Below are 27,009 nucleotides of genomic sequence, written 5' to 3'. Positions count from 1 at the left end.
CCCGGGCGGACTACAGCTCCCGAAGGGCTGCGGGCGGCTCCCCCCGCTTCCTGCCGCGGCCGCGGGAGCCCATGGAGCCGACGGAGGGCGCCGAGCAGGAGCGGCTGGTGCAGTGCCCCGTGTGCCTGCTGGAGCTGCCGGGCGCCGACATCAACCCGCACCTGGACCGCTGCTTGCAGGCCGGCGGGGCCGAGCCCGAGCCACTCAGCAAGCGGCCGCGCCTCGCCGCCGCCCCGCCGGGCAACCAGGCCGAGGGGCAGCCGGAGGAGGCCCGCCCGGCCGCCGGGTCCCCCGTCTTCTCCCTCTTCCACAAGGGCCGCGGCGGCGGGCAGAGCCCTGCAGCCGGCGGCGGGAGGAGCGGCGCGGGGCGGGACGAGGCCCCCGTGCAGCCGGGCCATGGATGCGCGGCCGCGCTGTGCGGGGACAGCCTGGCGCAGAAGCTGGAGGGGAAGCCCCTGGCCGAGCGGCTGCGGCCGGACACGCTGGGGGACTACGTGGGGCAGGAGAGGGTGCTGGGGGAGCAGACCCTGCTGCGGGCCCTGCTGGAGTCCCACGAGATCCCCTCCCTCATCCTCTGGGGGCCGCCGGGCTGCGGGAAGGTGAGTGCGGGCGGCGAGCGCCCAGCCCCGCTCGCAGCCTGCGGGGTCGGGCCGGCGCTGCTTCACGTGGCTCTGGGGCCGGTGAACCTAAACCCGGCTAATTTCGCAGTCGCTCTTGTTTCGCCCCTCTGTCTTCTGGGTTTCTTTTGTAGTTCCCTTATTTTGGCTGATGTCCACTACTTTTCCCTTAAGGTTACAAAAAAGCACAGTCTGCCTTTCTGAATCAAATAGAATTGGTCCACCGCCATCAGCCCTAATCCATGCAGTTTGCAGTTTGGTTACACAAGGCCTCTCGTGCTTTCAGATAATTCAGATTTTTTATCTCCAAAGTCCATACCTAAAACATAAGCTGTGGTTTAGTTAATGGCTGAGACGCTGAAAAACAACACAGAATCTGTAAATGTGTCTAGGAAACAAGGTGAGATACCAGCAGATTAATAACGCACAGTTTGCAAATGCTAGGTTTGCTTTAGCCTACAAAATCTTGCCCCGAAAGAAGGCAGTGCTGGTGTGGAAGGGAGGTAGCCTTACAACTCAGCACTCACCCACCTTCAAACACTTATAGGCTGGTGGGTCTTTGTAGGATCTGACCACTGCATCTCCTTGTTCTTCCTCCTTTGGGTTACCCAGGGTCTCTTGAGAGTACCAAAAGACTCTCTAGCACAGCAGTGAAGGGATTTAGAGTTGTGAGGGAAGGACTAAAGGAACGCCTCAGGTGTGGAGCACTCTTTTAAGATCTCACCTTAATTTTGGCCTGTTATTCCACATATTTCAGATATGTGGTGTGACAAACAAAATACACTTTTCTCTGTCAGCCTGGTGTGTTCACAGCATGGTTTCACATGTTACATATATATAATCTGGTGTGTTGGCTGTTTGAGAAATCTGGGATAGAGAAAGTAATTAATACTTAGCAGAGAAGGACAGAGCAGCAGCTTGCTCTTGTCAGCACACTTTATTGAAAATAAAGAAGACTTGCTGTGTATGGATATTGTTTGGATATTAATGCCAGTCAATCACAGTAAATAAGGAGCAGGTGTTAGAATTAGATGAAAACCATTAGCAATGATGCAGCAGGTTAGATAACCTGTTAAGCTAGATAACATACACCTCAAAAGAACCAACTAGTGAACTTCAATAATTGCCACTTCCTTTAAAACAACAAAGTAATAGCAGAAAGCAAGAGCTCTGAACAGATGGGGAAAGAAAGGCTTTTTCTGAAAGTAGTGCATTTCTGAAAAGTGATCAAAGGGGAGGTGGATTGACTGAAGTAAGATGGCCAGAGAGAGAAGTGGAATTCAGCTCTTTAATAAACAGGAATTCTTGCTGAATGAGTAACACATTCAGGGGCTTGCTCCTACATATTTTGGTGGTTTCCTGCCTTTTGTTTCTTGTTATCTGAGTCTACAGCCTGTGCTTGCTCTTTCTTGAAGCCCTCTTTGCTCAGGAAGAAAAGGTGTACAAATACAGTGGTAGCAAAGCAAAGGCTGCAGTACAGACTCTGCAAACTGGCACTGGCTTCTGTGGCCTTTGGGTTCTGATCCATTGGATGCACCTGGCTTTGACCATGGAAGTGCTTTTTCATGAGCTTGTGACAGCTCAGGAACAGTTGTGTTCCAGGTCTTTAGGAACCTTCTGTGGTACTGAAAGTATCTGAGTAACATGTGATCTGTTTCATGCCTCTAATATCACAGTTTTCACTCTCCTTTCATTTTGACCCATTCTCCTCAGCCATACGCTTTACACAGAATTGTATTTAGAAACCTTGCTTTTTATAGGGTTTAAATTCTCTTGCTCCTCAGTTGTCCGACTTGCATTATTTCTGTGCCTTTTTACCCATCAAAGCACAGTTGTACAACTTACCTGTTATATTTTGACTCCCTAAGTACTTATACTGTTGAGTAACTCATCTACTTTCTTGGTTATTCCTTCTCAGCAAAGAGATTTGAGTCTATGTACTTTCAGCTGGCTCCTGATGAAACATCCATTATTGGCTGAAACAGAAATTCCTTCTGCAAAAAGTTGAACTTTTTCCCTTCACCCATGTTTCTCAGTATTTCTAGGATAGTGCTAGAGTACAGTTTTACCTCAAGCCTTCTTCCCCGTAAATCATATTGTCTGTCTGAGTTAAATACTTGAAAGTTCTATTCTTTTCTTGGATTTGTCCCTAAAAAATTCCTCTCCTAACAGATTTAACATGCAAGCAAAGTTATCGGCCTAAAGATGGAAAAGGAGATCTGTTCTTGCCTGCTATCCCACTCACTTACTATTTGAGTTGTAAGCATATAATGTGTCTTAAGAAAACATTTCATGGGAAAGCAACTTAGTGCTTGAAAACTTGAAAGATCCTGTGAAGGAGAAGTATTCTCACTGCCTCAGGACCTGGTTGGACTGATCAGCAGAAACTTCTGTTAAGTACAGTCCTTTTCACCATAGACAATACTAATAAATAACTGTGTGTTATGCTGTTTCATATGTAACAAGGCCATATGCTAAGCTCTGCCCATCAAAGAGCTAAAATAGCAGCACAATTAGATATGTTGGTCTAAATTCAGAAGTGCTGTGTAAGATGGTCATACATTTCTTAAACCTCTTCAGGCCCTTGCTACCCATGGAATCTGGTTATTGCAGCCCATCTATGCCTTCTTCCATTTCTACAGCCAAATGCCATGCTAACTGATACTTTTTAAAAGGATAGAGCAGGACTAAGTTAAAAAAAAAAAAAAAAAAAAAAACAAAAAAAACACCACAAAAAAACCAACAAACCACACCAAAACAAACGAAAAAACACCTACAAAACTGAACATGGAATAAATCATCAGGGCGAAATTTCAAATCAAATTATGTATTATTGTTCCTTTATGAAAAATAGTAGTTCAACAGACTTCTTCTAAGCAAGAAGGAAATAATCTTGCCTGTTAAAGTGCTATAAATGCAATATTTCATATTGTAGGGTAAGAGTATTTTTGGAGAATTTTTATCATGAGAACAATAAAGCTGGGTACTGGAGTAAAAATATAAATGCAATGTAGCTTCTCTTCCCAAGTCGATTTTGGCCTCAGATGCACTTGAATAGTCAGGGAAACACTCTCAAAATTGAAAAGACAAAATTGGGGTATTTCCATTGTGATAATCTTTTATGAGTTTCCGTCTGTGTTGAGGGAGCATGATCTTTGTACCTTGAGTCTGTCATCCTAATTTCTTAGGAAGCCAACGTGCTCTGGACGAAAGGACTTGGACTTTTTGTTTGCCCTTCTGTCACTCTGAAGTGTTGAACACAAGGGCCTGTCTTCTTCTTTTAAGAAGCTGACCAGACTCAGGCCAGAAGAAACACTGCCTCAAAGAGATGCCGTGGTTATTAACTTAGGAACAGTTAGCTTGTTCATCCTGACTATGCAAATTTTTAAAGGCCTGTATGAATCTGAGTGTAATGTGAGTAAGCTGTACTGTGATTTATGGCACCTTAATACAGGGATTTAGATTTTTGCATGTCTGCCATTGGGACACCAATTTTAGTAAAGAGTTAGCGGGGGGACGCAGCGTAACTTGAGCACCGTATAATTTTGCTGCCACAGATGAAGTTTAAGCCTTATAAACCTGAACATTCTGTATTTAAATACAGTAAACATTCCCTCTTATGTCTGCTGCTTAACAAGGAAAAAATAGGTAGCAAGTGTCATGAACCCGCTCCTTATAGAAGATAAGACAAAGAGCATTTGTGCATGATTTTCTGAGGTTCACATCTGCACTCTAGTAATAAGATAAAATATGCAATGTTGGTATGAGTGCAAAAACATTTAAAACCCCAGTAAGTGGTCTTTGAAGTTTCTATCAAATCTTCTCTGACATTATATTTTATTTCTAGAACTCCCTTGTATTTTTTCCCTTGGTTTGCATTCAATAAATGACACATTGAAATACAGCAAATCCAACACCTGTTTTGGTGACCACATATTTATCATCCCTTCCCTCCAGTGCTTCGTATTTTGTTAATTCAAGTGTTTACCTAACAGGCTGTTTGATTGCTTGAGTGTATTTCATCTTCTCATTTTCATACAGCTTGGGGCCTGATTTGAACAGTTTGAAGTTATGAGTTCTTTTGATTGATTAGCATGAAATTTTAAACTGAAAATGCATCATGTCTGTCACACTTAGAGCAGTGTAAGCTGAAAGTCCAGGACAGCTCTGAAAAACAGGTTTGTCTTTGCAGTTGCCTGGGAGCAGTGTTGTAATGCAGTGTGCTTGGTTTTGCTTATCCCTATCTAAATCAGGAATAACTTGGGGTAGCTCTCTAGGAAGAGAACGCTGGAAGAGAAAATACGATTGTATCCATAGAACAATTGGAATGTAAGTACACAAATCTGGATACAGCAAATGGAGATACAGCTCAATTTCAATAAACATTATGCAATGACCTTGCATCTGTTTGTGCTTGGTTGGGCTTGGATTGTGGAAGTGCTGTATAGCACATGCTGTGTCTCTTGTTCAGTGACGTTTACTCCTCCAGTAGTATCTCAGTGGGCTATTTGGGGTTTGAGGAACCAAACAAGATGGGTAAGAATAGCATCTGCCCTTATGTAAATGCCAACTGCTGCTACTTTGATTGTGTTTATCTGTATAGACAGTGTCCCCAGGCCATGTTCACCTGCTGTGCTGCCAATTTCCTTTAGACACGCTCGGCTTATCTCCTGTGACGCAGTGTGGTACAGAGAACATCCACAGAGCTACAGCCCAGAGAACTGCTGCCCTGTGCGGCATCCAAGGATGCTGTTGGTGTCTCCCTCGAGGCAGTGAAACAGAGCATGGCCTTTCCTGATTGTTTGGCAACCACAGTATGGCCCTGCTGCCAGCAAAGGGTAGGTTTGGGGTGGGGAGAGGCCATTGATGGCAACACCGTGTAAACAAAGATCTGGAAATCCTGGCCAGAGTGAAGGAAGAGCAAAAAACAGCCAGAAAGTCTTGGTCAAGCAGCAGCAGAGAAAATCAAGCTGCTAGTTCATCACTCTGATCACATAGTTTAGACCCTACAAGTCTGTAGGTGTAACTACACCTGTTGTGTTTTGAACTAGGTTTATCAGTCTTCTGTCATCCCTGCCACAAACATAATTTACACTATGGTTTGCTCTGGAACAAACCAGCAAAGTCACGTGTTGGGGAAGCCTACATGCCAGCTAGATTATCCATGCTCAGGAATAATCCATGCTGCGCTGCACTTGTGCCAGTCTGTGCCAGATCTGCTTTGGTCACCTAAATGTGACGTGGCAGAGCCTACAGCCTTCCAGACTTTCTGGGAGAACCGTGTGTATTGGAAGGACCTTAGGTTTCACAGTATTCTGGATCTGATCTAACCCTGTGTGCTGATCCCTTCGCAGTTTTTTCCCATTCCACTTTCTGAAGTGAGCTAGGCAGTACCACTCTTCATCCCTGTAAGGAACTTTGGTGAGTTAATGAGATGAGCATAGTTTAAGGGCCTGGTACAGGACTGCAAAAATCAAAAAAACCACCTTAATTCTGAGCAGGTGATGTAGTCATTGAACATCAGTATCAATAAGACTCGCTTAACTTTACAAGCTTGTTTACTGTTTTCTTCCATCCGTGGATGTGAGGTAGCATTGACTAGTGGCAGTGCCGAGAGGAGGGAGATAATTCATACTCAAAGATTATTGCCCAGTCAAGGAATCTTCTGGGTATAAGAAAAATTCTTGTCTCCTTGTACAAGCACCCAGTTTACCAAAAAGCAAATCTGATGGACTTTTCTGCTCTGATAGTGGGAGGTGTGTGGAGCCAAGCGTGCTTTGTGGGTTGCTTTTGTTTCATCCATAACTTGTATCAGAGCCTGGAAGAACGGGTAGCATAGTTGCTGAGAGTGAGCTTGCTTGGTTTGGTGTTTTTTGGTTCATTGGTTGCTGGTTGTTTGTAAATCTGAGACAGTTTCAGCCTCTGGGAAAGGATACTCTTATTTGGGCTGACACAAAGCAGTAGGTACAGGATGGTGCAGGAGAGTTTCAGTAGTTAAGTGTTTGTTCTGTGTGTAAGGGTCTGGAAATAAATGACCAAGAGCCTAAGTTAAGTGTTACTCATTGGTGAATAATGGTTTGGAAGTTTCTTGGTGAATGTGTTTCAGTACAGCTTTTTATGATGTCACTGCTTTAGCTTGTATAAACAGGTCTCACAGTAAGGTCTCACAAGATGCAGCATAAAAGTTGAGATAACAGGTATGAGTTTAAATAGTTTGGCATCTTAGTATAAAGAATTAAGAATGGTTTCTGGAAGGGGCAAGGATATTGTACTGTGAGCTTTTTGAGGTATCATTTTTAGTGAAGTTAGCAAAAGGTTACTTGCAGGATCGCTGGATCACACCTATTCTTAACTGTGGGAAACAATATTACTGCCCCTGCCCATAAGGAAAAAAAAAATAAACAAAACATGAGCTAAATAAGAAGCACCTATATAATAAAAGCACATTATCAACTTGTTTGGATTTCCTTCTTACCTGTTACTCAGGTTCTGATTCAGGGGTACTCACTCATAGAAAATTGGAACATTGGTGTCACTATTTTAAAAGATTTGTTTTGCAGTGCAAGAATCAAACTTCAGAATTTATTTCAGATGATGAAGGATAACCAGCATGTTTTCTTCTTACTTATTCATGTCAGTTTTCTAATTTTCTTCTTGTCCCTTAAATACATTGTCCCTGAGGGAAACTAGGAGTCTAGCATATGAGTTACAGTTGTTCTGTGCTACTACCTTCATACTTAAGCTACTTTGCTTTTGTGAATTCTTCACTAGGTTATGTGTTCCTTTTTTTCTGTAACTTGAAGTAACAAAGAGGGAGAAAACTGTGTCTTGTTACTGACTTTTGCTTGAGATGATAGGACAAAAAGCAGCATTAAAAACCTGAACTTGTGGGAAGTAAGTCTTTCAGAGGACCAGGGCAAGTTTTACATCTATGTGACAGGCAGTTTGACTTGCTGAATGATTTATTGTGCAGAACAGAAGGACGATGCTGTGAACATGCCTGTCCTTGTCAAGCATTGGATTTGAAAAGCAATGTATGTTATTCTTATTGCAACCTTTGGTGACCCACAAGTTGGCAGAGAGGGAGAGGTATCTGCTGGCTGAGATCTGTGCAGAAAATTTCAAGTAGGCCCTTGGTCTAACAGTAACCTTCAAATTTCTTTGATTTTTTTTTTTCCTAAATTAGAGTTAGAAGTATGGACACCTGTGCAGGTGTTTAAAATGAAGTCCTTACTGCTTGTTTGTAAATAATAAAACTCTCTGAGTGACAGCCAGGGTGCAATGTGAGCTTCCAGTCCAAGTGGAGCTACGAGAAGAATAGCTGTTTTTTTGTTGTTGTTTTGTTTGGTTGGGGGTTTTTTTGTTTTTTGGGGTTTTTTTTGTTTTGTTTGTTTGTTTTTTGTTTTTTCTCCTTCCTTTCTCCTCTCACCACTGCCACTTTTAGAGAAGGAAGCGGTACATTTTTCCTTTTTCATCCTTAAATTTGATGTGTTGGGTGTTTTTTTGCTTTCAGAGATTTCTAAGGCATGGGTATGTCCTCTGAAGTTACATTCTGAATCGAGATCCTTTTGTAAGCAAATATGAATATTGGTTTTAATTTGATAGCTCAATTTCAAAGATAGTTTTCTTTTGGTTTTGGTGGGGCAAGGGTGGAATTTGCTTATTTGTTTATTTTCTCAGATCTTCCTAATATCTGTAGGCTTTGCTGCAAACACTTTCGAAGTGTCTTTCCAGTCTTGTCGTCTGCTGTGATACAACCTAGCGATGGGCTGGTGGATTGAACTCCAGGAAGTGAGGGAGGATCTGACATGGGATGCGAGTCTTGTATCAGGACCTGAAATGACACTACTTCTGAAGTCAATCAGGAAGCCCTTCCTAAAATTAAAGCAGGAATAAATAACAATGCATTCTTCTCCTAAGCCTTCTATATTCTTTTTTTTTATCCCGTTTTTTGGGCTGGTTGTGGTTTCAGGGACAAGGAGATCCATTAAAGGGACAGAGCAGGGTACTGCAATGCCGTTGGTAGCCAAGTGGTAGGTGCTTGTTTCTGCAGCCTCCCTTCAAGAGGATCAGGTTGACACCACCTGCTGCTTTAACCTCAGCACTCGGAATGTCTTCTGAGGTGGTTTTGTCGGCACCTGTCCCACTCCTCATCTGTTGAGGCTGTCTTGTCTCTGGTCTCCTTTGGATCTTTAATAGAATAGTGAGCTTGATGGAAGAATCACCTGTTTTCTCTAGCAGTACCTTCAAATACAGATACACTCTCTTTGGGGCATACACCTGTGCTTACTGAGGGTTATGAAGGAAAGTCTCAAAATCATGTCTGTGATATATTCAGTTGGGGTAAATCTACCCAGGAGGTTGGTGGAGGTTGCTTCTGTGCTTTGGTAGGCTAAGTGAAATTATCTATAAATAAATTTGGATTTGAAGAGGTTGTTCATAAGGACAGAAGAACAGTGTAGCTGCTTCCTAAAAACAGAGAGTTTGTTCAGTCAGCTGCCTTTTGCTTCCCTGGGCCAGAATTTGATTACTGTTGACTATTTAGATTTAAGAGTTACATTTTCTTAAGTACGTATGTCATTTTTTAATACTAATGTTCTCATGCTTTTGTAGAAACTGCTGTCTGATTAATTTCATTTTTATGTGTATTTGAAATATAAAAGGCTTTAGTTAAAAACATTGTAGCTTTTTATTTCTCACATGCAGCTGCACTGTAAACTCTTAGGCAGCTGTCTTGGGGTAGTCCAGCTCTTTATCCATTAACATACTCCACAAAATAACTGCACAGGGAATTACAGTCAGCCCGTCTTCTGTGACAGAAATGTATTTGGCAGAGAGTTCTTCTTCCCTGACAAAGGAGACAGCTGTCAATGCTGTCCTTTTCAGTACTGAGGCTCGCTGGGTCTGGTACGTAAAAGCGCAGGCATTAGAAATGCAGCAGAGGAATTGGCAGCTACCTCTAGCAGGAAGTTTTAAAGTCTTGTGTGCCCTAGAATAACATGAGCTAAAATGCCTTAACTCTGTAAAGTGTCAACACTGTTCATATGTCCAAAATATATAGCTTTGTTCTTTACTTAATTCCTTTAAACTGGTACTTTCTGTGTCTGAAATTATTTTTACAAAACTTTCCTCCTATTGCTGTTTCAGACTACACTGGCACACATCATAGCCAACAGCAGCAAAAAGAATGGCATGAGGTTTGTGACACTGTCAGCCACAAGTGCCAAGACAAATGATGTTCGAGATGTCATCAGCCAAGCCCAGAATGAAAAAAGACTCTTCAAGAGAAAAACTATCCTCTTTATTGATGAGATCCATCGTTTCAATAAATCTCAGCAGGTACTGTACTACGGTGCTTTTTTAAAAAAGCCTTTGTCAGCACTTCTATAAATTCTCCCACTTTGCCCTAAGGTGATACCTTCCTTTGGGCTTTTGATTTCAGTGTTAATACTTTTAGTAGATGAATTTGGGAGAGACATAAAAATTAAATTCCGTAGCTAACTTCCAACCAACATTGAATTACTGTGATTCAAAGATTTAAATAAAAGGCGAAGTTATAGTTGACTTACATGCCAGTCTTTATATGATATTTTAATGGAATTTTATTTCTGCAAAGTCATGTTAGTAATGTTTGCTGCACACATCTTCATTTTAGCCTCCATCTGGGGGGGTAGCATTCTTTATTACTTTTACAAAGGTCTGGAATGTGAATGTTCCAGAGGTGGGTATTTTAATGTTGTCCTCTCTTCTGTGTGAGAAAAAATAAGTCATGGCATGGTACTTCAGGATAACACTGCAACCATCACCTGGGGCTTTTTTTTTTTCTCTTTTTTTTTTTTCTCTTTCCTTTCCTAGGTATAAGGTTTTTTTCAGCTGTGCAGTGACAGGCTTGAATTCTGTGCTACAGGTTGCAGTTTTTAAATTGAACTGTTCTGTAATCTTCCAGTAGTTTTCTGACTACAGAATTAGGCAGGGAATTGTAGCCCTAAAGGTTGATTCAAAGCGTATTTAGGAGTAGCTTCACTATTCTTTGTACTTGATAAGGCAATTTCATGATTTCTTGCGTTGCCATGCAATAAACCAAAGTCACACAAACCCAAAATTTGCAGATTTCTTTATCCTATTTCTTTTCAGCTGATAGGGTCATCTCAGTGCAGTCATTTATTATTAAGGTGTTGGGTGCATGAAATTAAATCATTTCCGTATCTGTGCATATGAACTGCCTTGTCAGTGTGGTTATTTGTCATATCAGCAGGGAACCCAAAGTCTTGCAAGACACAAAAGAATGTAGCCTACTCACATGGGATGTTTCAGGTTGTCATTGATCGAGATGAGCTTTTTCTGCTTCCCTCCCATGCTCAGGACACTTTCCTTCCTCACGTCGAGTGTGGGACGGTGACCCTGATAGGAGCGACCACAGAAAACCCTTCCTTCCAAGTCAACGCCGCTCTCCTGAGCCGGTGCCGGGTGATTGTCCTGGAGAAGCTCTCGGTTGAAGCGATGGAGGCAATTCTGCTGAGGGCCGTCAGGTCCTTAGGGCTCCAGGTTTTGGGCCAGGGCGACCAGCACGGCACCCCTGTGACTGGCAGCGGCAGCAAGAGCTCGGAGTGAGTACTTTATGGGCTGCAGGGTGTTAACGTGCGCAGCCCGAGGAGCTGACTGCCTGCCAGGGAGAGAATGAAGCAGTTGGGGGGTGGGAAGAGAAACCCTAGCCACTTCTGATAGTAAAGAAAAGAAGTGGCAGCATATGGCAGGGGCGGGGGTGACAGGAGAGAGAGAATTCAAAGCATTGGCTCTCTCTCCATCCAAAACATAATCTCACCGTCTGGATTAGGAGAGAATTTTATACTTGGATCCGTAACTCCTGACTCACCCTCTCAGGATATTTAAATCTGTTCCGCTGATGAGGATTTGCTGTGGAAGACTGTAAATGGGTCTTTGTTATGTCCTAATGTGTGTTACTTCTTGCTACTGGTTGTAAAAGCATCACATTACTGTTAAGTGCTGGATGGGGTATCCCCTCTTAATTTGGAAGTCCCTGCCAGAAGTCTGGTTTTTTTCCCGGAATTTTTTTTTTAAGTAAGATCAGGGAGGATGCTGCTGCTTGTGTTCTTTAGTTGCAAACAAGTCCTTTGCTATGTCTTAGGAGGCTGTTGCTGTGAAACATTAATCGGTGTTTTAAGAGAGACTTTGTTTTTCTCCGCTCCTTGATGTCCAGACAGATAAAATTCATACTAAACACTTGAGAAAGTTTTGGAAAAAACAACATCCAGATTTGTCTACAAGAGATGTTATCTGCCTTCTGGAACAGGAGGCTGGCAAATAAGAGTAATGCGTGGTACATATGCAAACTATTACACTTCCTTCGTGTTGGTACTTGGCTGTGCTCCCAGTAATGTACAGTGCATTGACATGGTGGTGATGGACAGACTGTATGAAATAAATGAGAGGAAATCAAATTTATCACAGAATGTAAGCACAAAGAATTGCCAGCCTGAATGCTGAGGTCAGGACAGGTAAGGAAAAGTACTCCTTTTTTATTTTTAGGTTACCCTGCCTCAGGGTTTACTCACTTGTTGTTTTTATATGTTGTAGTAATGTGAATTTTAGAAGAGAAGGCGGTACTGCATGTCAGCATTAATGTAATGGCACAGCTGTGGTAGTGGCTACACCCTGACTGGGGTTCAGAGACTTTCCTTTCTGTACAGGATTAAAGTACAAGGCATAGTTTCAGCTGCAGTTGTTTGGGTTTGGGTTTCGCTGGACTGTCCATGTCTGTAACCTTCTGATAGCTATGGATGATTTAAACAGCACAGTGCTTCATTGAACTGAAAGAAGTCTGGCAGGCAGACTGTCAGACTAACACAGTTTCAGAAATCTCTCCATGGAGAGAGAGGAGCACACTCCAAAGGCAGCCAAGCATTTAAAAATAAAAATGGGGTTTTGAATTGAGGGGGGTTTGTTGCAGTTGTGTGTCAGGTCTTTCTTATCTTTCATGATGCGGTCTGGTGCTGTGCCACAGTTCCTGCATTCTGTTGCTGATAAGTTCAGATTTTTATAAGCCATCCTGTTCCTTACTGTGGCTCTCGTTTGGATTCCTCATTGACTTCCATACCATTTCTGCTTCATTTACTCTCCACGGCTGTGCAGGCACAGCTGTCTCAGCTTTTCACCTCCTTGCCTCTATGGAACAGGACTGTCATTAGATGCAGGCAGGTAACTGTTCATGCTGTCCTGAAGAATAAATGGAAATTACCAATTACAATTGAAATGGCTGTTAATGGTGCTCGCCTTTATTCCAGAGTGAGAAAAGGAGCTGTAAGGCAGCACATCCTCAAATGGTGGGGCGTACCCACTTAGAAAATACTGCAGAGATGTAGCAAGAAGGCACAAGAGATGAGTACATTGAATTTTGGGTTTCATTTCCCATGTGAGTCTCCCTTTCCAAGCCACAGCAGTGTAGTATGAAGTACTGCACGTGCTGCTTGGCCTCAGTTAATCAGATGGTTTAGTATCACATCACTTGTCTGGCAGGAGGGCTTACCTAAAAGAGATTTTGAAGGAAAGGATGATTCTTTGTGGTCTCTCCTATTACCTTGAAGAATAAGGTGAGGGTGAATCTTCCTTAGTCTTTACAGGCATCTTTTGTGCTCAGCAAGAATGCAGCCGTCCCCAAGTGATTCGATGCATTTCATCATCCGTACTCCATGGGGAAGTGTGCTCTACCCAGTTCTGTTGCCTTAGATTTTCTTTGTGGATTTTTGTTGTCTTGTTTCCACCATCACTGCGGGTTGCTGGTAAGGTTAGATCACCTGCATTCGCTTTCACTCCACCAGTGGCCTTTTCTTGCTCTAAAGCTGGAGCGATTAGCAGTGGGTGTTAGTTCTTGGATATCTTTCTGTTTGTTGTGTCATCATGGCTCACAAAGGTTCTTTGACAGTTTTTAGGTTAATTACTGGATTTCTTTAGGATAATACGTGCTTTTTGTTATATTGTCATCAGCATTACTGCCATCAAACTGTGTCTCTGAAGTCTTCAATAACTCAAGCTGAAAGATGGAGAAACAGGAAAGGAAGAAACACAATGAAGAAAGAAGTCAGTGTTAAAGATGTTTTTTATTGCTGAAACTAACTGCTTGTGCTTTCTGCAGTTTATGCTGTGTCTGTAATAGCGTAAGCTCTTCCAGGTGTGCACTGATACATTACACTTGTACTATGTCAGTGGTGGAAGAAACAGAATTCTTCTCTTGGCTTTTTATTTTTGTCATTCAAGTGCTGCCCTCAGAATGGTATCTCTAATTGAAGTCAGACAGTAAACTGGATGGTTGATTAATGTGTTTGAAGCTAGATAGCACAGAAGGCACACAGCTGAGGGAAATGGAAGGAACCCCAGTTTCCTTTTGGCAAGCCCAGACATCATGCAGTTCAGCTTGTTTCTGGCTGTATTACAAGTTCTGGCGTGTTTTGAATTCAGTGGTTCGTAAATCACAACACTGAAGGTGGAATTCTTTTGGATCATCGGTGTTCAATACTTTCTTGAAAATTATTCCTTAATTGGAATATCCATTCAATTTCCTTGCAGGAAATGAGTTGCTGAGGTGAGAGTCAACACTGGAAGGCAATGCTGTAAGGCAGTGAGCAGTGCATATCAGTTCATATCATTCACAGTTCAGTTGAAGAACTCTGTTTGCCTATAAAAGTGTTGCAAGCTGCCAAGGAGTGAATATAGTGAGGATATTGGATGAGAAAGTAAGAAAGTACTGATTCATATGGGAAAGATGCAGTGGGTGCTTTATCTCATGTTTTGCTCAGTAATTTTTTTAATCTTTGATCGTAAGGTTCTCCTTGCTTGGGCTTCCTTATATTTACTCCTTGATATGACTCATGCTCTCTTGTCATTGGCTCAGGTGCCAGGTGTGAGTTTAATGGGTAGTTCATCATACATTTCATGTTGGTTCTTGGCACAAACTGTCTCGAGGGTATGGCGATAAAGAGGAACTGGAAGAAGGATTTATTATCCTGTAGTGGTAGTTTTCCATTCCTTGAGCTAGTATATCACCTTCAGCCCAGTGAGTGATGGATCCCAGCACGTCCCTTTTGGCTTGTTTATATTTTTGTCTCCAAGTATCATTGGTTACAAGGTACCAAGACTGACCATTGGCATCCAGTGGGTGTTCGGTGTTAATTTTGGAAGTTGAATAAAATATGGGATTGCCCATCTGCAAGAGTATCAGGAGCTTGGAAAGAAGTCAGAAGGCATGAGAGTTATTCTGCCTTGTGGTTCTGATGGGTACAGAAGTTGGGTAAAGTGGGAAGCAGTAGGGCACTTCAGCTTCTGAAGACAGGATGGGCTTAAAAATGTAAAACACAGCAAGTGTTCTTTTGGTAGCCAAGGTATTGAAATAATTGCCATCCGGATTTTGAAATTAGACTCCTACCCAGTGAAGTTAAATCATCAGAAAATTGAATTTAAGGTCTTAATTTCTCAGAAAAAAAATCTTAATTCAGTTTTCCTGAGTATAACATTTTATCTGTTTGAAATACTGAGTGTCTATGGAGCTGAGAGTAATCAACAGGGAAGCATTATGTTATTTCCAATCAGTGACTCTCATCAATGTGCTGTGCAAACAGCTTTTATGTGGAGGTTTTCTCCATTTATTCTTGTTCTTTATCACATTCTGCATGTCATGCTATCATAGGCATGGAATGGATCAGACAATGCATAATGCATTCTTGGGATTGGAATTGCCATTACCCTTATGTTACAGCTGAAATTTCACAATGGAAATGGACAAGGCCATTGCTTTTTCATACTTTCTTGTGAATATCTGTTTCACTTTCTGTAACATAAATTGCTTATCTTGAGGCAACAGGGCAGTTAGAGTCCTATAGTGAAACAAAAGACAGGAACACAGCTCAGCTTTAACGTACCAGATAAATGGCAAAAGTGCTCTGAGGCCTCAGCATTTTTTGGGAAAGACTGTACTTAGCTTCTTCCAAGGTCGTACGTGCCTTTTAGTACTCTCAGTGCTTCCCCTCTACTTGCAGTCACTGCCTGCAGTTGTGGTATCAGTGTGAGGAGGCCTCAAACACAGGGTGTGTGTCTCTGCAAGTAGCAGGCAAAGAGCTTAGTCCTTGAAGGTGAAACCTTCTCTCCAGTGTGCCCTGCTGGTGTGTGAGAAGTGCTTGCTTAGCATGTCATATATTTGGGACCATTTCTGTTGAAGGAGGTATTAGCAGTAGGATGTCTGCGTGTAGTGCCTGCTGTTTTTTTAAAAAGAGCTTTCGCTTTCCTTGCTGGCTTTTTTTTAATTGCTTATAAAAGATCTAGTGCCCATCTGTAGTGCTGAGGGGTGAACACTGCTTCCTGATTTTCAAGGAATTTGGTGCTTGAGATAACTGAGCAAGTCCCTGTGCAGTTGTATTGTCCTGCTTCCTTGCTCAAAGACGGTATTTGAAACACCCTCGCAAGAGTGCCAGTATGCGTGTTAATATTTTTTTCTGGATTCATCAAATACATGAGAAATAAGGAGATGGAAAAAAAAAACATGGTAAGATGCATGTGATGCATCTGTTTTTGCCAGGGCGTGATTCCTACTGTCTCCTCTCTGCAGGATGGATTTTGCCCCTAGAAAGATGTTTGTCAGCTTTCACTTGCAGTGGTTGATTAAGATTCCAGCTCAACTAGTTTTTCATTTTTATGTGTAGCCATGAGAGGACTCAGATATTAACTGCTAAATTTCTTCCAGAACCTACAGTCTTTTTCTTTTGTGTGACAAGTGCAAAGTGGATTTGCAAGGAGGAAGAGAAGGCAAGTAATGAAAATCAGTGTACACATTTGTCTGGGAGCCCTGACACTGCCTTTTCTTACACCACTGGTAGTAATAGTAACACATCTTTTGGTAAATGAAGTGCAAGGCTGTTGTGAATCCTTAATTATTTGACAACACAAGAGCTTCCTAAGAAATGGCCTCTCACACCAAGCTCTATGTGCTAATCCTTACTGATACCTGTCACTCTTGATTTACAGTGCAGCTACTAGAAGTGGCTCAGTTAGGGCCATTAATGCCATGTTTTGACTCAATTAGCCACTGTCTCCAAGTCAGATCAGTTACACCCTCTGCCTGGCAACACCTTAGATGTTGTCTTGTCTACATAACTGAGGTTTGAGGGTTAAATCCTCAACAGTGTGCCTGTGAAACATGCAGAGGTGAACTGGTTTGGATGTGCCCCAACAGTGAGGACTGCAGCCCAGCAGGTGAAAACCTAGAGATGAAACTTGAGGACTTCGTTATTCTCACAGATTTTTCATGGACTCACTAGAAGATCTCAGGAGATACTCAGGTCCTCTCAGGTCTTCCCATCTTCATAGAATCACTGAATATTCTGAGTTGGAAGGGACCCACAAGGATCATCAAGTCCAACTCTTAAGTGAATGGCCCATACAGGGATTGAACCCTTGATGTTATCAACACCATGCTCTAATCAACTGAACTCATCTCAGTGACTTGTTCATTTAGATTGTGATTTCACTGGAATTTGGCCTTTTTCATGTGTTTGTTGAGTCTGGCACCCTTAGAGCAGTAGATGGCAAGAAGAGTGATGGACATGTATTGGAATGCAGTTTCTTTCTAGTAAGATTTTTTTTTGTACCCAAGTGACTAAGTTCTAATACCAAAAAAAAAGTAGAATGCATGTGTTTTACATTGTAAACAATCTTTCCAGCTGTTATTTTTTAAGGAACAACTGTTAGCACCTCTTGCTGTTGTTAGTAGTTAGTTCAAAGCCTTATGCTAATTACTTCATAACTCACTGTGTTCTCTTACCTGCATTTGGATAGCTTCCTACCTTTTCACTCTTCTTCCGTCTAGTAATTTGAAGGGCTAGCAGTGAAATGCTGATGGAGTAAAACCTTGTAAAGTTCAGCTGGCTGTGTCAGAGTTGGGCTGTGGCAAAAACCTGACCCTAGTTTTTGTTGAATTTAATGAGGTGAGGAAAAGTAAGGGGGTTAAACAGATGAGAGTTCCTGCCCTACATTTTTCATGTGCAATTGTATTTATCAGGCATTGGAGCAGGAGGAAGAGGGTTGGCCCCTGGCTCTGCAGATGAGTTAAGACAAGTCTTCAACCCAGCCGCGTATCAAGAAACTTTATAAAGAAATGTCATCTCCAGCACAACAGGCAAGGAGAGGAGTGTGATGGGGGCTAAGAGTGTGTGGTTTTTCTGTTGCAGATTCCCAGTGTTCATAGAGGAGAAAGCTCTGAACACGCTTGCCTATCTTTGCGATGGGGATGCCAGGACTGGGCTGAATGGGCTCCAGTTGGCAGTTCAGGCCAGAGTAGCAGCAGGAAGGACCACTCCTTTGAGCACTACCAAGGGTGGTGCTGCAGATGGCATTCTGGTAACAGAAGAGCATGTAAAGGAGGGGCTCCAGCGATCTCACATCCTGTATGACCGAGCAGGTGAGTAACTGGCGCATTTCTGAGATGCAGTGTTCTCAAGATGTGATTGCCTCTCTAATTTCCCATCTCCCTTTCTCCAAGTGGGTACTGTCCTGAAACAGTGGTTGTACTGAAGTTTGTCCTAAAAGTTATTTTTCCTCTACAGTGTAGTTCAACTGGAAATTCCCTCTCAACCAGGAAGTGTACATTAGCTGAAAGACCTATTTTCTGTCCTGAAAACAGTTGCATGGTGAAATTATTTGTTATTTAAGGTTATTCTGTCTTCTATGAGGGTTTCAGGGTAAAGAGGCAGAAGAATTAGATGAGGACATTTTTCTTGAAGGATTGAATATCTTGATTTGCACTTCTGCTTCTTTGAAAATCTTGGAAGTGCTCTCATTCACAGCAATATGCTATGTCAAAACCTGAGCAGTTTGTTTTATTTTTAGAGTTGCTTTTTAAGGTAATGAATTCTGTAGCTTGCGTAGGGCAGGCCACATAAATCTCCTTGCACTTAAGGCTTCCTAGTGTGATAACCACTCTTGCTAAATTTGTGACTTGGCAATCTTAGGTATCACAGTAGTTGACCACTAAACCATTTTATGTTAGATGGTTAAAAATCGGTGAGTATCAGAGATTAGGTGAATTCCCCTTGAATGCATATGCTAGTTCTTCAGCAACACTAGAATGACCATGCAGAATAGTATGAAATGGTTATGCCAAATATGCCAAGTAGTGTTTGGAGAACTGATTTATTTTCTTTTTTTTTTTTTCTGACCGCTGTTTCTGATATGCTGCATTAACTGCCGCTGTTCAAAATCTGTGATGAGAGGTTTCTTGAGGCTGGCTGTAGCATATGCTCACTTGCAGCCTTCTTAACTACAAAGCAGTAATGATGACTCACTGTCAGCAAAAAGGCAGCTGGGCAGATACTGATCTAATGGCAGCTGAGAAGTCGAGGGTAGGCTGGGGGAGGGAGAAGAAAAATTTTATGGGGTCTGTGGCAGGAAGAGGTCACAATTAGAAGGAAGCGGAAAATCAGTTTGCTGGTGCGAGTCTCTTGAACCATGTCGGTCCCTTGTGTGTTTGCTGTCGCCTTGTGGCCGCTGTCACACAGAACTCTGGGCTGTGTCCATTGCTGCCAGCCTTCCTACACCTTCTTTCTCTGGTAGAGATGGCACAGAGTGCCTCTTCCTGAGGCTTGCATCAAATCTGGGTAGCATGTGTCAGGCCCTTCTCAGCTGCAGAAATCTTCATTGTCATTGGTTGTGGGGCTTTTTGGGCAGAGATTTTCAGAGTGGTGAGACCAGTGAAAACTCTGTTGTTCTGGATTGTCTAAGTGCCAAAAAGCCTGACACAGATATAGCAGATTGCCCACGTACATGCCTTTACAGAATTTCTCTCTTCTGTGGAATAGTCTGTGTTGACCACTGACTGTTGACTGCAGGTTGACCACTTTTGTCCATAGTAGAGACAGCTGTTTGTCCTTTTAAATACAAAGGACAGCTTCCAGATAACAGCTACTGCATAAACAAATACTAATTTTTTTGGTAGCATGTTTTAGCTAACACATTTTGAATCACAGCTGTGGTGGTGGGATTAAAGTGGAGGGTCTAATCATGATAGCAGCAACATACATACGAGTATTGCATGTTCATATAGAAAGCACCAAATAATTTATTAGTGTTCAGAGTTGTGTAAATATGCACTTTTTCTTTTACTTTTTTTTTTTTTTTTGTTACTTTGCAAAATTTGCCAAATACATGTAGTTCAGCATTCTCATCTGTATTTTCATCAAGTAATCTGGGAAAGAAATCATAATGCAGTTATTAGGCTGTTGTTCTGATCTGTGTGCAGACATGTGAAGAAAAGATCTTTGTGCCGATAGTTTATGCATTTTAGTATAAACTGGAAGGACAAAGAAGCAACTTTAATCAAATTTCACTGCCAGCAGCTGCCTGAAGCCCTTGCAGTGTGAGAGGAAACAAAAACTACTGTTAGTCATATTTTAGCTTTTAATTGCATTTGTTAAAATTTTGATCCTTTCAGAAAAGGATGTAGCAACCAAATTCATTAAAGTTTACCTGCAGATGGGCAGTATCTAGATCTTTTAAACAGAGCTGTATTGTTCCCCCTTCTTTTTACATATTGTATCACTCTGCTAACACTGATTTAATCAGATAAATGTCAGTAATTTCACTGTTCGTGTAATAACATCAGTTATGGTAAAGTCAGGGAATGTGTTGAGCTGAATTTAATTTATTCTGCAATCTGGAACACAGTTTTTCCTTTCCCTTCTCTGCAGGAGAAAAGAGAAGGTGTCTGACTGTCCAGGGCTTGCTGTCAAAGCAGAGCTTAGAGCCATGTGGGCAGGGATAAGTTGCTTTTCCATACCATGCACATCATTGCTGGTGTATGGGAGTGGTTTATTTGGAGTTGAATTCCCAGCTCCCACCATACTCACACCATAACATTCTTTTCCATCTCAGTTTTGTTCTGCTGGATCAGAACAAGAAATCATTTCTATGCATGCTGTTGCTCTAGTCTTACTTCAAGGATTTCTTCTATCAATGAGAGGTTGATGCTTACTTTTGGCTAAGCGAAAAAATAATGTGAGATGGGGACTGTGATTCGACTTTTGCCCAGTACCTTGTGACCAAGGAATGTTTAAGAAGCCCAAATATTAATAATATTATGATCAGTGAACAAGACCTTTTACCTATCTTCTAGCAATGTGACTTGAGATAAATCAGCATCTTAACCTAGCCTGAGAACTCCTCATGACCGCATAAAGCAGTCAACAAGATTTATGCATCTGTATATGTCAGACACTAGAAAGCCCTTTTCTTCCACAAAGCCTCTTGTGTAGTATCTTGTTTCAGAAGAGTATTTGCCTTTGTGGGAACTACATAGAGAAAATGTGTTTTGATTCCAAAAACTCTTCATAGTTTCAATTTCAAGAGGCATCTGGGATATAGCAGAGATAGATAAGCTGCTATGCGTCTGTCTCTCAACTGAATTGATAAGGCCCAAACCTGTACGTTAGATAACCAGCATGAGAAGGCTAATAAATAAAAGTCTACTAAAAGTTCAAAAATTTTTAAACTGCTTTTGGTATCTCAGGCTATCTATAAACTGTGTTTTTAGACAGAAATGTAAGACCTCTCTCCAATGCATATCACTGTATTTTGTCTTTAATCAATAATGCAATTCTGATGTATAAGTATTGTCATTGCAGCTGTGTCATCAACACTAATTTTGTAAGAAGTAAGTAAAAGGAGAACACTAATTCCCTTCTCACCTTGAAGTCTGAAGTTCCCTGCAGGTATATATATCTAGACCAAACCTATCTGCTGGATTCCTTCTGCCTCTCCAGCTGGTGTCCTCACATATGACACTTTTAACAGTAGCCCAGAGAGAATATAAAAGCCTCCAGCAGAAAAATCTGGGTGAGTGCAACCTCTGGAGATATTTAAAGGCCATCCTCCTTACTTTTAAGCGACCGAGAGACGCCTCTTGCAAGAGGATGATGCGAGTTCAGCTGCTTGGGTTTGTTGCTCCTGACTCAAGTGTTATGATGGAGGAAGGACGTGCTGTTTGTGTTGGCTCGAGTGAGGGCTGCATTCCAGGGCTCTTTGTGTGGAGTCCTAGCAAAAATAGCTGTCTGACTCCTGTGCTCGCCGGCAGCGTGTTGAATTCCCACAGGATCACACTCCAGCAGGGGCAGGGATGCGGGGAATGGACCTGGGAGGTGGAGGTCTTGCTGGCTATGAAAGGAGCGACTGCAGCAGAATGGTGATCTTGGTTCTCAAACTCACTGAGGCAGCCCTTTTATTTTTCAGGGCTTACAAGACACTGCTGTGTTCTGATGTGGCCCTCAGGCTGTAAATCCTTTTAGCCTTAGGAAGAAGAGGAATATTAACAGATGGCTGTGCATGTGGCCAGTTGCCTTTAAAATACATGCTTAGCTGTGAGCCAAGGAATGCCAGGCGCTTGAAAAAATAAAAACAGCAGATAACATGGAAAGTTTAACAATATTGCAGCGAAATACTCTTAGAAGTTTGATGAAAAGACATGCATAAGAATCAAAACCAGTTGCACAGAGGAAAATTGTAAGCAGGAGGGGTCTCATTCAGTGTTTGTAATGACTCCCTATTTTTAAGCCCTAGAAGATCTTTGGAATAGCTTTGTTTCTCCTTGGAGTCAAAATCTAATCATGAATTCAAATCTAATATTTTTAAAAGTTTCTTATAATTCTTCCAGTCTTCCCATTTTTTACTTAGCAGTCTGGTATTTCAGGTGTTGTTGCAGTAGTGCAGGTGTCCACAGTTGAACTCAGCTTTCCTTAGGGGTTTGCCAGGGTTGTACACTGCAATTCTGGGGTTTTCTTCCAAATGGTATGATATTCTGTCATTGTATATCCATGTCATTTCCCTTTTTCTCACCCCTATCCAACACATCAAACTCATGTTTTACTGTGCACTTGTATTTTCAAGTTTCAGATGATGTGAAATGTCATTTTCCTAAAATATCACTGCTGTATAGCACTGGATTTCCCCAAAGCTTGTGTTTTCTCGGAGCGCTGTGTGTGTCCAAAAGCAGTGGTCAGTTGTTTGTATGTGCTTGTTCGTTACTCTTTGACAATTATAAGCTATTTATGTAGAGTTTTCTTCCTAAATGCTTAAAATATCTGGTTTTGTTGTTTTGGTTTTTTTTTTCTTCTTTTGAAGGGAAGGCCATTAGGTTACAAAACCCAAATGGCCTAGCAATGTTAGAAAAAAGCACAAAACTTCATTTTCATCAGCAGTTGGTCTGTTTTGCTTGTGTAGTTGGGGGATGATTCACATGGAAAACTGTGAAAGCACGGAAAACACTAATAAATGCTGTAACCAAATACCTGTAAAAAGAACTTGAAAAAGCAGGTTATGTTTACTATGTGATCTAGTAAAATACATTCTGTTCCCTTAAATGCATTTCACTTAATTTCCTCCTAACAGCTTTGTGTATTGCTTCTCTCCCATCCTAAACAGGAGAAGAACATTACAACTGCATCTCGGCCCTGCACAAGTCTATGAGAGGCTCCGACGAAAACGCCTCCCTTTACTGGCTTGCTCGAATGCTCGAGGGCGGTGAGGATCCACTCTATGTAGCAAGGAGGCTGGTGAGGTTTGCAAGTGAAGATATAGGTCAGTATTTGCAGTATTTCACATCGGAATATCACATTGAATGAAGATCTGCCAGGCTTCTCTGGTTTTAAAAGCTGGCTTTTGAAAATAGAAACAAACCCAAAAGAGTTACAGGCAAAATAGGTACAAAATGCTGAAATGCTCCATGTGCAACAAAAACTTTGTAAATGCAGACAGAGACCTACATGTCATTGTGATGATTACCTATTTCAGGAAGGACAAATGTTTTTGAGGTCAGGTTTAGTGTGTATCGATATGGATTCTTATGGGTTTAAACCCTGTCAGTTGTAGGTCACCAGCAAACTTGTGCCACAGAGTTTGTATTTCAGGGATGTCAGATTTTCTAATGTGTCTGGCATGTGAATGCCTGCTCTGACGTGCAAACCTCAGGTTTGATATCTGGCTCCCTGTCTGTAAGGCATCTTTATTTACTTATCCTAGGTAGCAGATCCAGCAACACTTTCAGCACATACATGATGGGTGAAGAGTTGGGAGATCTGGGGAAGCTATTTCTGTGTAGCAATATTTCCCCATTTCTTTATCAATTAAAAAAAAAATAGGGGTATCATATATGGTCAGCTTCTGCTCAGGCTGCCACTGTGTGGCAGCAGATGCAATCTATAAATCTTACCCACAGCTTAGACCTTTTTTTTTTTTTTCCTTCCTCAGGGGAAGGAGGAAAGCTTGTAGAGAGAGGGAGTTTATTTTACGTATGCTGTGCTATTGTACCAGGAATTCCAATATCTGAGAAAACAGCTCTGAAATGGTGCATGGATACCTTACAGGCAGGGAAAAAAATAAAATTAAAAAAAAAAAAAGGTCATTAAGTAAAGTAAATTGATTTTAGCCTGCTTTTATCTGATCCCTTTCTGTAGGACTGGCAGATCCTCTGGCTTTAACACAAGCAGTTGCTGCTTATCAAGGCTGTCACTTCATTGGAATGCCAGAATGTGAGGTAAAGGCTTCATTAATTCACTGATTTGAAGGTTCTGCAATCTGTAAAACTTATCTGTAACTATAAAAAGAAGCAGAGTGCAAGGATAGGGCAGACTTAGTAGCTTGTTCATTCTGCATCCCCCTTCTTTGACAAAAGAACATTGTAGCTCTTAAAATAGATGCTGTGGTTTAAAATAAAACTCATTGTGTATTTATTGTTAAAATGTCATACATTGTATATAATTTTCCTCTGCCTGTTTTTTTTCTATTATAAATAAAGTAGCTATTATTTTCTAGTAGTGAAAACCATGAAGCTATGGTGTTAAATAATAGTATCCATATTATAGTAGTAGGCAGAGGTCAGTTTAAAAACACAATCTCTGCCATGCTGTACAAACAACCTGAATAGCAGACCTTTTCCCAAAGAGCTTAGAAGTCATTTAATGTTTTCCCCCTGCTTGTTTGCAGGTGATTCTAGCACAGTGTGTAGTGTACTTTGCCAGGGCCCCGAAGTCTATAGAGGTGTACAGGGCATATGGCAACGTCAAGGAATGCCTGAGGATGCACACGGGACCACTGCCCCCTGTTCCTCTGCACCTGAGAAACGCCCCAACAAGGCTCATGAAGAACTTGGGCTATGGAAAAGGCTACAAATACAACCCCATGTACAAGGAACCTGTGGAGCAGGACTATCTACCTGAAGAGCTGAAAGGAACAGACTTCTTCAAGGAACGAGGAACGTGACTGCTGTGCTCAAAATGGGCTTTGATTTTATGACTCGTACATTTCTGCTGGGATAAAAATTCCCCTTACAGTGTCAGCCACCTGTTACTGTGGTTGAAAGGATTAAGTCACCAAGCCTTCCAGATACTTTTTCATCCTCCTGCTTTTATTCATGTTATTCAGAAGATATTTTGTAAAGAATTGCAGTTAGGCGCTGTGGAAATGCAAAAATAAGCTTTATCCATATAGTGATGTCATTGGTTTAAATGAAAGGAAGAAAAAACAAGAGACTTCTGGCTCTTGCTGTGAGACAAGAAATATTACTGTGCTGCTTTTTAAAATCAGTGTTTATTTCAGATTTTGAGAACATTATTTTCCAGAAAAATAGTAAATTGTACCCCTTCTCCTAAAATACTGTACAAAATAGAACTACAGAGTAATTTTTGCTCTTACCCATGTTTCAGAGACCAATTTTGTACAAGTTATTAAACCAATAAAGCTGTTACAAATAGTGTCTGTGCATTTGTTTAAATACTCCTATGACAGCAGCATGGTTTTAAAAGTTTGATATGCCTTTAATTTTACTATCCCTACTTTCCAGAGCAAGTTTAATTCATTTTGTAAGTAGAATAGTCATGAAAATGGCCAGTGGAGTGCTATCAAGCTCTTTGTGCCTCTCTCCAGCTGTGATATGACCCACCTGCAGGTCATCTTTCTGGAACACACCAGTTGCAGGTGGGTATTTCTCGACAGCAGAAGTATTCGGTGTTGTGTGGGGCTTAGATCAGAGGGGTTCCACAGCCGCACAGCTGGAGTTCATTCGGAGGAACGTTCACAAGCCAGGAGGTCTGTGGGCTGAGAATGCAGTGCCAAGTCCAGAAGCCAACTTTATTCTGCTTATTACTCTTCTTTCTCAAGACAGATTGCTGACCCTTGGCCTTGATCAAAAGTTTTGGATATACAGCCTCCAATACTTTGTGATTTGTATTGGAGATTAACTTTGTTATGAGACTCCCTTCAAATGAATTTCTTCATGATGTAGGGCACAAGCCAAAGATCATGGTGTAACTGTTTCAGAAATTGAACCTTTTGCATGGTTGTGTACTGTTAGAGGGTTTGAGTCATATTCTTTAAACATTTCTATGTTCTTCTACCTCAAATAAGTAGGTTTTGCATGCTTTGAGTAAAGTGTTCTAAAGACAAGCAAGTATTTCTACAAGCTTCATTTACTTAACATTTGCATGCTTCTCTTTTTAACACAAATCACTTCTTTTTTGTTGTTCAGTTGGAACTTTCTTGTTGCATGAATTAATTAGATTAGGATTTTTATCCTGATGGTCCTCTGAAATGCCTTTGGAGGAATAAAGCAAGGTGTGGTTTTTTTCCAGTGCTGGAGTAAATCTGACCAGCATGCACTCGCCTTCAGAGGGCAGCACAGGTTGGCAAAGGGTTCAGAGGTGGTGCTTCATTCCTCACCCTCTGATGGAGGCAGAAATCGTGCCTCTCAGGTCAGATCCATCAGTGTTGATTAATGGGCTACCAAAATATTGGCAACAAGAATGTTTCAAAGCCACTGTGCTTCATGGCTGCTCTCCAAGCCAAGTATTATATACCTTTTCCCTTCCTCCCTGTGGTAATTAGCACTGGAGAGTGGCTGCTTCCTGCTCTCTCCCTGCTACTGATGTGCATCTCTTTCATATCCCCTTTAAGAGGGTCATCTCCTCTCTTTGAAGAACTCCATACTCCATTAAAACATCCATCAGGAACTGATGCACTCAGAGGTGAACGTTTCAACCAGCATCATCTCCAATCTCTCCAAAACAGACCCAAGGCAAAAACATCCATTTCCTCTCAGCGCAATTTATAGTTTCCACACGGGAGACAATGCTGCTTTCAACAAGCAGAAGCCAATCTCCTAGTGAAACAGCATCAAAAGCACAAGGTGAAAGAATGAAATTAAAAAATCACACAGCACATTTCTTCGCTTTCTGGCTTTTGACCATCTGGGGTTGACCCTGAGAAGCTCTCTGAAGGGCAAAAATGGTTATGAATTGCATGCTAGTATTGCGGTGTATTTATTTACTCTTCAGAATGTAGAGCTTTTAAG

General features: G+C 41.7%; 2 protein-coding genes across 2 annotated transcripts in view; one reads left to right on the top strand and one right to left on the bottom strand.

The window, feature by feature from the left end:
- The window catches only part of MYLK4 (myosin light chain kinase family member 4), an 83,994-nt gene extending 72,944 nt beyond the window's left edge, over positions 1 to 11,050 (bottom strand). The window contains exon 1 of the mRNA XM_040058086.1: positions 10,918 to 11,050. Coding sequence (XP_039914020.1) covers positions 10,918 to 10,973 — 56 coding nt within the window. The 5' untranslated portion in view covers positions 10,974 to 11,050. The remainder of the gene's footprint in view (positions 1 to 10,917) is intronic.
- WRNIP1 (WRN helicase interacting protein 1) lies at positions 72 to 25,414 on the top strand. Its single transcript, XM_040058106.2, has 7 exons — positions 72 to 599; positions 9,765 to 9,956; positions 10,980 to 11,224; positions 17,849 to 18,078; positions 23,088 to 23,243; positions 24,119 to 24,198; positions 24,648 to 25,414. The coding sequence occupies exons 1-7, from the start codon at positions 72 to 74 to the stop codon at positions 24,921 to 24,923; spliced, it is 1,707 nt and encodes a 568-aa protein (XP_039914040.1). The 3' UTR covers positions 24,924 to 25,414.
- Positions 25,415 to 27,009: the final 1,595 nt, after the last annotated feature.

The sequence above is a fragment of the Hirundo rustica genome, chromosome 1, assembly GCF_015227805.2.
Source record: "Hirundo rustica isolate bHirRus1 chromosome 1, bHirRus1.pri.v3, whole genome shotgun sequence".
NCBI classification, from domain to species: Eukaryota; Metazoa; Chordata; class Aves; order Passeriformes; family Hirundinidae; genus Hirundo; species Hirundo rustica.
The sequence above is the reverse complement of the archived record's forward strand: the minus strand, read 5'-3'. Positions and strand labels throughout refer to the sequence as shown.